The following is a 12,019-nucleotide window of genomic DNA, read 5'->3' as shown; positions in this document are numbered from 1 at the left end:
ACATCAGTCTTTTATTGCCTTTGCCTGGTTCTTACTGCTAATCGAATGTGGTTTACACTAAGGTTTGGACTTATGTATATATAAATAAATAAATGTAGAAGTTGAAGACATGTTTATTTCCCATTTAATTACAACCATGTATTGACTCATCCATGTGTTTACGGTTTTAAGTAGGCCTATTTTTTGCATGTTTTATACATTTATGAAAAATAATTAATATTTGATGAATTTGTTGATCAAGAGGTCATTTGTGTTTTGGTAGCGTTTTGGTATTTGCTTCTACCGTAAGCAACGACAAAGCATACATAGCCTACAAGCTATTGTTGCAACAATACAACAGTTCTCCAAATGTGTGCTCAGTGACTATGTTTCTTTCGCCTTTCAAATACCAAGGCTGGCCGTATTTAATTTTGTTTTTAATACAAATAACATTAAAAGACCGAATCCTCTTTATAGCCTTGAGGCAAACTATGTTTGTAGCCTGCACTTTTCGCGTCAGGGCTCTTTATTCTCTTTAAACGACATGGATGACTTCTATATCTTAGCAAGTCCGATTAAAAAAGACTAATCAACAATGAATTGATCTTAACACGGCACCAACTGTGTATCAATCCACCTCACTATAGCCTACACTTCCCACAACCCGACGTGTCCTCCAGGTGAAAACGCACCTGTGGAGCTTTCTGATCTAATGAGCCATATTTAATGGCACAGCTGTGCGGTCGTCCCAGTTTTCCAGCCGGCATCTCTGTTCTGGTCTGGCGGCAAAGAGAAGCCGAGCGGACCGGAGCACTACCATGGCGTTCGCACTGATGGCTTGGGTTTGGATCGGATTAATACTAGCCCAGCGCAACAAAGCAGGGAGCCACCGGTATGCACACGGTCATCTGGGCGCCCAGGAGGAGTTTGGTGCGGCTCCACAAGACTGGACTGACCGAAGTTCCTATGTGCCGGTTTGGAATTTCCTCCAAGGTGAAACCCGCTTTTGACCCCTAGTACCTGTTTTGATCATTATGTTAGAAATGAGTTGCCTTAAAGTTCACCGGAAGTGATTTATGATTTCATTGCTCTTTATTTCGTTAAACTGGGGAGGGAACATCCAGCCAAGCTCACCATCAGCTCTTGGAAATCGTGATTGTGACATGTTTGACTATTTTCTGATTTCAGTTAATCAATGATTCGAGAAAATAATTGTCAGATTGATCAATCATGGAAATAATCATTAGTTGCAGTACCACAGGTAACCATAGTGAGACCCCATTTACACCCAGGCCTACTTGCACCTGCGTCATTCCATGCAAACTGACCAGTTCATGTCATGGATTTTCTTGAAAAAGATCATGTTGAAGCATCTATTAAATTCACAACCCCGAAGGTGTTCTCCAAATCCTTTTAAAGTTATGGATTTTTGAAGTTGTCCCTCTGAGCAGGTATTCATTTAAATAGTTATTGCTGAATGGTTGGTTACAGTGATCAATTTAATAACAGGAAGTCATTTTTTAACCAAACGAATCTGTCATTTTCAAAATTTCATATCTCCACTAGTGTACACTTTCTTGTAGACAAATGTTGGTTCTATGTAGTTTTCATATAGTTCTGTCACAGCTACAAGTTATTTGATCCTGCCTAAATGACCCTAGATTTTCCCAATGAGGATTTTAATATCCTTGACACACAGATGGACAGATAGAAAACCTTAAAGTCAGAACCGTACAAATACAGATTGGTATTTGTACGGTTGACTCGAGCCTGTTATTTCATTGCGTTCTGGACATTTTCAAGTTACAGCTTATAATAGTTTGGTTTGTTGCATAAACAGTGGTGCTTGAAAGTTTGTGAACCCTTTAGAATGTTCTATATTTCTGCATAAATGTGACCTAAAACAACATCAGATTTTCATGCAAGTACTTAAAGTAGATAACGAGAACCCAATTAAGCAAATGAGAAAAAAAATATTATACTTATGCCATTCATTTATTGAGGAAAATGATCCAATATTACAGATCTGGGAGTGGCAAAAGTATGTGAACATTTACTTTCAGTATTTGGTGTGACCCCCTTGTGCAGCAATAACTGCAACTAAACATTTCCGGTAACTGTTGATTAGTCTTGCACATCGGCTTGGAGGAATTTTAGCCCATTCCTCCATACAGAAAAGCTTCAACTCTGGGATGTTGGCGGGTTTTCCTCACATGAACTGCTCACTTTAGGTCCTTCCACAACATTTCGATTGGATTAAGGTCAGGACTTTGACTTGGCCATTCCAAAACATTAACTTTATTCTTCTTTAACCATTCTTTGGTTGAACAACTTGTGTGCTTAGGGTCGTTGTCTTGTATGCAGCAAGACAATGACCCTAAGCACACAAGTGGTTCAACCCACATTCTCTTGAGATTCAGTGCATGGACAGATGTCCTGACATTTTCCTTTTAGAATTACTGGTATTATTCAGAATTAAATTGTTCCATCAATGATGGCAAGCCATCCTAGCCCAGATGCAGCAAAACGGGTCCAAACCATGATACTACCACCACCACGTTTCACAGATGGGATAAGGTTCTTATGCTGAAATGCAGTGTTTTCCTTTCTCCAAACATGACGCTTCTCATTTAAACCAAAAAGTTCAATTTTGGTCTCATCCATCTACAAAACTAATACAGCAGGTCTTGGATAATCCCACCTGGAACAGGTCTGGGTGGATTACTGCTAAATGGATTGCAGTTTAACCAGAATTATTTAAAAAGTGCAATCATAACTAGAAAAATTGCATTTCCTGCGAAAATACAGTGTGAATGCTGACGGCTGAAGTGATTTCGGAAATCTGCTGAACGTGCTGCTGGAAATGCATAAAACTATAAGAATGAATGGTCAAGATTTTGCAGAAAAAGCTGAAAAGCACAAGGCTTAATGGACTGAAAAAGCTGAATATTGTGATAGTTGAACAGTTTCTCTAGCTGAACATGAAGCTGAATATTTGAAAAAGTTGAAAAGGCAGAAAGATGAATATTTGAAAAGGTTGAAAAGCTGAAAAGGTTGAAAAGCTAAACAGTTTGATAGTTGAATGGTTTCTGTAGCTGCACATAAGCTGGAGCAGTAGCAGAACGAAATTTGAAAATGTCCCCATAAGAATGAATGGGAAAACACCTCCCAAACACCTGCAGGTCTAGAAAAAAGTGTAATGATTATGGCCAAAATATGTATACAGTGAGTAACAGGAGACATTGCTGAACCCAGTCATGTCTTTTTTATTTCTGTAGAGTGAAAAATGAGGGCATGAGAGCGAGAGACAAAACTGGTACCGTCTGCTCCACTCCAGAAATTTAGGCTCAAAGTTAACACTGCGGCTTATGGGGGAGTTGCTGGAGTGCTTGTTGCTCGAGGGCCTCTACAGCCAAAAGTTTAAGTCCTACATCTGAAATAAGACCATCATCTGAAAGCCAACAAGATTTCCTACATTTCTATGTATATATTGTCTATGTGAAGTAAAAGATGTGGGACCCAAATCAAGCTGAAGACAGTTTTTTCTAAAGTTTTTGCAGCTGCTCTCCACTCTAGCGATGATGTCACACACTCTAGCTCACGCAATACACACCCATTATAAAACCAGAAGACCAGTTAAAAATCCTTAAAACTAAAACTGTGATTATTTCAAAACCGTAAAAGATTTTCAAAAACTGAAATACATGACCAATAGTTCAAGGTCTTGTGACTCTTTTAAAGTTGGAATGGTGTCTCTAGCTCAAAGTATGAGGGACCAGAAGAGGTTGAAAGTGGATGAGTTTTGAAGAGGATTTGAAGATTTTCCCATTTGCTTCCATATTAAATTTTTTTTTGAAAAAGCTGAATATTTGAAAAAGTTGAAAAGCTAAAAAGCTGAAAAGTACAAGGTTGAAAGAGCTTAAAAAGCTGAACATTTTGATAGTTGAACGGTTTCTATAGCTGAACGTATGCTGAAGTAGTAGCAGAATGAAATTTGAAAAAATCCCCATAAGGATGAATGGGAAAATTTTTGCAGAAAAAGCTGAATATTTCCAAAAGTATAAAAGATAGAAAAAAGAAAAATACACGCCATCATGTCCTTAACGAGCTGAACATTTTGATAGTTTAATGGTTTCTGTAGCTCAAAATTTGTAGGATTAGAAGAGAGCCAAAAAACGTACGGAAGCAGGAATAATAATAACTTTAATAAATTCCAGAAGAACAATAGTGTGAATGCTTTGAAGCATTCACACTAATTAATTTCATCATTAAGCAGTTTGATATGATAGTGAAGTCATGGAGTCAGCACTCAGTGTAGATGTGACAGAACTACATTAATACTACACACAACTAAAGCCATTGTTATATACAGTTATATACTTTTCTTTAAAATGATAGAAAATGATTGGGTAAAAAATTACTTCCTGTTATTAATTTGATCACTAACGATTCAGCAACAACTATTTAAATGATTACATGTTGTCAAGTTTACTTAGTCTCACTGATGTTCAGCCCAATCCAGTGAAAAATCAGCCATTGTTGAGGTTTAAATCACACACTTTTAAAAGGATTTGGCGAACAGCTATAGGATTTTGCAAGTCCCCATGAATCTAATAGAAACTTCAACATGATTTTCTTTCGAGAAGATCCAGGACTTGAACTGGGAAAAGTTCTGGATTTTGGGTGAGTTGGCTTGTAACGAGGTTTTTCCCCCTCCAGATGCAAAGTGTGAATGTAGGTAAGCTTTATATTCATGACTTTTATCCTTTTTTATTATTATTATTATTTTTTTCCAAATATGCAAATAGTACAAGGCTTCCTGATTGCTATTTTACAAATTATTTGCACAACATAATATGGAAATGAGGATTTTGAGGGAGCAAAATGATAATGAAGCACAGAAATAAATAAATAAATGACATTCGAAAAGGAGTGAGAAGAAGAATAGTTTGTTAGCTCTCACCCCTTTTGTCTAAATAAAATTATATATATATATATATATATATATATATATATATATATATATATATATATATATATATATATATATATATATATATATATATATTATACATTCACATTCTCTACCTCATCACCATGCCACATCAATTAATAAATAATAATCACCAATAATCATTAATGACCATTATCCATTGTACCCGCTAAATAACATGTTTTTGTACATTTTCTTGAACTGGTTGGTATTTGGACTTTGCTTGAGTTCCTCACTTAGATTGTTCCACAGCTTGACACCAGAAATAGATATACAGAAACTTTTCAAGGTTGTTCGTCTGTTTAAGCTTTTGAAGTTATGTTCCCCTCGTAATTGATAACCTCCCTCCCGATTCCTAAATAAATTTTGTATATTTTCTGGTAATTGTCTGTTTTTTGCCTTATACATGATGATTGCTGTTTGGTAAGATACAATGTCAGTGAAAAGTGTATAGCACTTCAAAACCAATATTGCAAAAGTGCTTTACAGCAAATATTTAGGGATGTAGGTAATGTTCCAAAATCAGAAGTTAGTGATAGAAGTGTAATGCATTTCCCCTTATTTAAATTTTAAACAACTAAAACAAAAAAATGTCTTTTCATAACCATTACTGGATTAATGAACATTACTTTGGCAGGTGGATCATCTGAATCAAGAACTAGGGTTTCTTTACAAATCTGACAAAAAATGTATCATTCAAAAATAGGATAAAAACCAAACGTGCCAGAAAAATGTAGATATCACAAAAAAATACAAAATATTTTTGATAACTGTCATTAATTATTTCAAACCACCTTCAAGCTCTTGCCACGACTCTACAGGTGTAAAGCTGCCTCATTTCCCGTACAGTAGCTCAGAGCCTTGCTTGGTTTCCTCTGGCATCACTATTTAGTGTTTTTGTCTTATTTAGTTTCAGGGGCATCAGACGTCAACCAGCCACAGTATCGCTGCAGTAATGGAACACTTTCCCTGCGCTTTTCGCTCATCCGATACTCAAATCTGCATCTGGAAGGTGCGTTTGATTCTTCCACCTACATTCTGTTTTTGTCTCCAATTCCCTGACAACAGCTGTCATTCTATTTTCTAATGTTTCTCCAAACCTTTTTTCCACAGATGGTGCCCGATTGTTGTCACTGCCTGACAAGTGTCACAGATCTATTCATATTCCTTATACTGGCTGCTGCACAGCAATTCAGGTAAAAAGTTTATTTCATTGTCTGTGTATCCAGAGCCTGATATATTTCATTCCTGTGTCATAGAGCACCACTGTTGTCCCCGAACTTCATGTTCATGAAAACACACACTGTTCTATACTCAATCCCATGCATACCATTTGGCTGTTGGAAATGTGCACTAGCGTACTAATCATGTATTCATCTCCTGCTGAAAATGGTCTTTATACAGTACATTTCTCTTGGAGTAATGTCTACTAACACTTAAGTGCACAGCTGTTTCTGCAAATCATCATTCCTTCATAAAAAGGGAACTTTAGATTTGTACATTGCTTTTGAAAAATCTTCCGTAGGACCCAGTGGTCTTGGGGCTGAGATCCACATGCATGGTTAGAAAGTAGAAAAGCACTGAGAGACGACTAACACATTGTTGGGTTTTTTTTATAAGATTTACACCAGATTGACCCTTTTTTTAAATGAATGTATCCTACAATTGACGACAATGTTGTCTATTCCCAGAGTGGAGATGGAAGTGGCTTCTTGCCGTTCAAACTGCATTACTTGGACCGTCTACTGCAGGAGAACATGACAGGCATGGCTGTCTGCAAGAATCCAGTGATGTCACAACAAGCAGCGTCTCCATTGGTGACTTGTAGAACAGAGAGTGTCACTGTGAAGCTTCCTCGTGATGCAGAACTGAAGAAGGTTAAACGACTTGGTAAGGATGAGGTGGTTGGGGGCATGCAAACCCCATAGTGAGGCTGATGGCTCTTGTGCAAACATCAGAGCATCAAACCCTGAACAAAACCATCAATGCGATTTGACTGATTATTGATTGGAAACTTTATATTGCTCAAACCACAATTGTGAACTTGTTTCTAAGCGATTTGAGTTTGCTTTTTTGGCAGAGTTTCTCACTAACCAAGGATACTCGGTGAAAAAATGGAGGACCCCCACTACATTATTTGTGGAGATATCAAAGTTGCCAGACAGGGTTAGTGAAGTGCAAAAGAAGTTAAAAGTGACTGTTAAATAAATGAGTGTGAAAACTAACATTAAGAATGTTTGTTTACAGGATTCTGGCTTTGAAGTGGTGTATGTAGACTCCGGGAAACTTTGCATGGTGCTCGCAGCTTGTGCCCCTGTGTTGCCAAAAAAAGTTGGAAGGCTTCATGTTCGGAGATCTCTGGAGGAACCAGATCCATTTGACCTGTGGGGCTTTGATGATATTCCTATCGGACCATTTGATCCGGAAACGGTACAGACGACGACACAGACGACGCAGACAACGCAAACAACTGTGAGCTCAGATACGGACACCGCTACAACTGAAGAAAATTTTGACAATGGAGATTTTGCTGACTTGTGGGGATTTGAAGACATTCCCGAAGAGCCATACATTGGCATAGATGTAGATGAGACAACAACTGTGGCCCCGACGACTGCAGCTCTGACCACAGCAGCCCAGACGACGGCAGCTCCAACCACAGCAGCTCAAACCACAGTGGCCCCAACGACTGCAGCTCTGACCACAGCTGCCCCCACAACTGCAGCCCCTACCACTGCAACTCTGACCACAGCTGCCCCAACGACTGCAGCTCCGACCACTGCGGCCCCGACAACTGCAGCTGTTACAACTGCAGCTGCCACGACTGCAGCTCCGACCACAGCGGCCCCAACAACTGCAGCTCCGACCACAGCGGCCCCAACAACTGCAGCTCCGACCACAGCGGCCCCAACAACTGCAGCTCCGACCACTGCTGCCCCCACAACTGCATCTCCGACCACTGCGGCCCCCACGACTGCAGCACCAACAACTGCCGCTCCGACCACAGCGGCCCCAACAACTGCAGCTCCGACCACAACTGCAGCTCCGACCACTGCAGCTCCAACCACTGCTGCCCCCACAACTGCAGCTCCGACCACTGCTGCCCCCACAACTGCAGCTCCGACCACTGCTGCCCCCACAACTGCAGCTCCGACCACTGCTGCCCCCACAACTGCAGCTCCGACCACTGCGGCACTGACGACTGCATCACCAACAACTGCCGCTCCGACCACAGCGGCCCCAACAACTGCAGCTCCGACCACTGCGACCCCGACGACTGCAGCACCAACAACTGCCGCTCCAACCACAGCGACCCCAACAACTGCAGCTCCGACCACTTCAGCTCCGACCACAGCGGCCCCCACAACTGCAGCCCCTACCACAGCAGCTTCCACCACCTCGGCCCCAACGACTGCAGCTTCCACCACCTCGGCCCCAACGACTGCAGCTCCGACCACTGCGGCCCAAACGACTGCAGCTCCGACCACTGCGGCCCAAACGACTGCAGCTCCGACCACTGCGGCCCAAACGACTGCAGCTCCGACCACTGCGGCCCAAACGACTGCAGCTCCGACCACTGCGGCCCAAACGACTGCAGCTCCGACCACTGCGGCCCAAACGACTGCAGCTCCGACCACTGCGGCCCAAACGACTGCAGCTCCGACCACTGCGGCCCAAACGACTGCAGCTCCGACCACTGCGGCCCAAACGACTGCAGCTCCGACCACTGCGGCCCCAACAACTGCAGCTCCCACCACCTCGGCCCCCACAACTGCAGCACCAACAACTGCAGCTCCGACCACAGCGGCCCCAACGACTGCTGCCCCGACCACAGCGGCCCCCACGACTGCCGGCCCAACGACTGCTGCCCCGACCACGGCGGCCCCCACAACTGCAGCCCCCACTACTGCAGCTCCGACCACTGCGGCCCCCACGACAGCCGCTCCGACCACTGCTGCCCCCACGACAGCCGCTCCAACGACTGCTGCCCCCACGACAGCCGCTCCAACAACTGCTGCTCCGACCATTGCAGCTGTAACAACTGCGGCTGCCACAACTGCAGCTCCGACCACTGCGGCCCCCACGACTGCAACACCAACAACTGCAGCTCCGACCACAACTGCAGCTCCGACCACTGCTGCCCCCACAACTGCAGCTCCGACCACTGCTGCCCCCACAACTGCAGCCCCGACCACTGCTGCCCCCACAACTGCAGCTCCGACCACTGCGGCACTGACGACTGCATCACCAACAACTGCCGCTCCGACCACAGCGGCCCCAACAACTGCAGCTCCGACCACAGCGGACCCCACAACTGCGGTCCCTACCACAGCAGCTACAACCACTGCAGCACCAACAACTGCAGCTCCGACCACAGCAGCTCCAACCACTGCGGCCCCAACGACTGTAGCTCCCACCACCTCGGCCCCAACGACTGCAGCTCCGACCACTGCGGCCCAAACGACTGCAGCTCCGACCACTGCGGCCCAAACGACTGCAGCTCCGACCACTGCGGCCCAAACGACTGCAGCTCCGACCACTGCGGCCCAAACGACTGCAGCTCCGACCACTGCGGCCCAAACGACTGCAGCTCCGACCACTGCGGCCCAAACGACTGCAGCCCCTACGACAGCAACTCCAAACACTGCGGCCCCAACAACTGCCGCTCCGACCACTGCAGCTCTGACAACTGCAGCTGCCACGACTGCAGCTCCAACCACTGCGGCCCCCACGACTGCAGCTCCGACCACAGCGGCCCCAACAACTGCAGCTCCGACCACAACTGCAGCTCCGACCACAACTGCAGCTCCGACCACAACTGCAGCTCCGACCACTGCAGCTCCGACCACTGCAGCTCCCACCACTTCGGCCCCCACGACTGTAGCTCCGACCACAGCGGCCCCAACGACTGCTACTCCGACCACTGCACCTCTGACAACTGCAGCTGCCACAACTGCAGCTCCGACCACTGCGGCCCCCACGACAGCCACTCCGACCACTGCTGCCCCCACGACAGCCGCTGCAACGACTGCTGCCCCCACGACAGCCGCTACGACTGCTGCTCCGACCACTGCAGCTGTAACAACTGCGGCTGCCACAACTGCAGCTCCGACCACTGCGGCCCCCACGACTGCAGCACCAACAACTGCAGCTCCGACCACAGCAGCCCCAACAACTGCAGCTCCGACCACTGTTGCCCCCACATCTGCAGCCCCTACCACAGCAGCTCCAACCACTGCGGCCACAACAACTGCAGCTCCCACCACTTCGGCCCCCACGACGGTAGCCCCCACGACTGTAGCTCCGACCACAGCGGCCCCAACGACTGTAGCTCCGACCACAGCTGCCCCCACAACTGCAGCCCCTACGACAGCAGCTCCAACCACTGCGGCCCCCACGACTGCAGCTCCGACCACAGCGGCCCCAACAACTGCAGCTCCGACCACAACTGCAGCTCCGACCACTGCAGCTCCGACCACTGCAGCTCCCACCACTGCAGCTCCCACCACTGCAGCTCCCACCACTTCGGCCCCCACGACTGTAGCTCCGACCACAGCGGCCCCAACGACTGCTACTCCGACCACTGCACCTCTGACAACTGCAGCTGCCACAACTGCAGCTCCGACCACTGCGGCCCCCACGACAGCCACTCCGACCACTGCTGCCCCCACGACAGCCGCTGCAACGACTGCTGCCCCCACGACAGCCGCTACAACGACTGCTGCTCCGACCACTGCAGCTGTAACAACTGCGGCTGCCACAACTGCAGCTCCGACCACTGCGGCCCCCACGACTGCAGCACCAACAACTGCAGCTCCGACCACAGCAGCCCCAACAACTGCAGCTCCGACCACTGTTGCCCCCACATCTGCAGCCCCTACCACAGCAGCTCCAACCACTGCGGCCCCAACAACTGCAGCTCCCACCACTTCGGCCCCCACGACGGTAGCCCCCACGACTGTAGTTCCGACCACAGCGGCCCCAACGACTGTAGCTCCGACCACAGCTGCCCCCACAACTGCAGCCCCTACGACAGCAGCTCCAACCACTGCGGCCCCAACAACTGCCGCTCCGACCACTGCAGCTCTGACAACTGCAGCTGCCACGACTGCAGCTCCGACCACTGCGGCCCCCACGACTGCAGCTCCGACCACTGCGGCCCCCACGACTGCAGCTCCGACCACAGCGGCCCCAACAACTGCAGCTCCGACCACAACTGCACCTCCGACCACTGCAGCTCCGACCACTGCTGCCCCCACAACTGCAGCTCCGACCACTGCTGCCCCCACAACTGCAGCTCCGACCACTGCTGCCCCCACAACTGCAGCTCCGACCACTGCGGCACTGACGACTGCATCACCAACAACTGCCGCTCCGAACACAGCGGCCCCAACAACTGCAGCTCCGACCACTGCGACCCCGACGACTGCAGCACCAACAACTGCCGCTCCAACCACAGCGACCCCAACAACTGCAGCTCCGACCACTTCAGCTCCGACCACAGCGGCCCCCACAACTGCAGCCCCTACCACAGCAGCTCCAACCACTGCGGCCCCAACGACTGCAGCTTCCACCACCTCGGCCCCAACGACTGCAGCTTCCACCACCGCGGCCCAAACGACTGCAGCTCCGACCACTGCGGCCCAAACGACTGCAGCTCCGACCACTGCGGCCCAAACGACTGCAGCTCCGACCACTGCGGCCCAAACGACTGCAGCTCCGACCACTGCGGCCCCAACAACTGCAGCTCCCACCACCTCGGCCCCCACAACTGCAGCACCAACAACTGCAGCTCCGACCACAGCGGCCCCAACAACTGCTGCCCCGACCACAGCGGCCCCCACGACTGCCGCCCCAACGACTGCTGCCCCGACCATGGCGGCCCCCACAACTGCAGCCCCCACTACTGCAGCTCCGACCACTGCGGCCCCCACGACAGCCACTCCGACCACTGCTGCCCCCACGACAGCCGCTCCAACGACTGCTGCTCCGACCACTGCAGCTGTAACAACTGCGGCTGCCACAACTGCAGCTCCGACCACTGCG

The 12,019-nt window shown here is 48.0% G+C and overlaps 1 protein-coding gene across 1 annotated transcript; it reads left to right on the top strand.

Moving 5' to 3' along the window:
• Positions 1-730: 730 nt before the first annotated feature.
• Positions 731-10,055, top strand: LOC141002611 (uncharacterized). Its single transcript, XM_073473968.1, has 7 exons — positions 731-972; positions 5,883-5,984; positions 6,086-6,168; positions 6,664-6,862; positions 7,053-7,138; positions 7,220-7,798; positions 9,990-10,055. The coding sequence occupies exons 1-7, from the start codon at positions 798-800 to the stop codon at positions 10,053-10,055; spliced, it is 1,290 nt and encodes a 429-aa protein (XP_073330069.1). The 5' UTR covers positions 731-797.
• The last annotated feature ends 1,964 nt before the right edge of the window (positions 10,056-12,019 follow it).

Source organism: Pagrus major, chromosome 9, assembly GCF_040436345.1.
Source record: "Pagrus major chromosome 9, Pma_NU_1.0".
Taxonomy (NCBI): Eukaryota; Metazoa; Chordata; class Actinopteri; order Spariformes; family Sparidae; genus Pagrus; species Pagrus major.
This window is presented reverse-complemented; position numbering and strand designations above follow the sequence as displayed.

What these genes read in the sequence shown, in the direction of transcription:
- LOC141002611 (XM_073473968.1), top strand. Translation starts at nt 798, where the DNA reads ATGGCGTTCGCACTGATGGCTTGGGTTTGGATCGGATTAATACTAGCC. An exon ending in CTCAAATCTGCATCTGGAAG is followed by an intron (nt 5,985 to 6,085) that starts GTGCGTTTGATT and finishes TTTTTTCCACAG; the next exon opens with ATGGTGCCCGATTGTTGTCA. An exon ending in GCTGCTGCACAGCAATTCAG is followed by an intron (nt 6,169 to 6,663) that starts GTAAAAAGTTTA and finishes GTCTATTCCCAG; the next exon opens with AGTGGAGATGGAAGTGGCTT.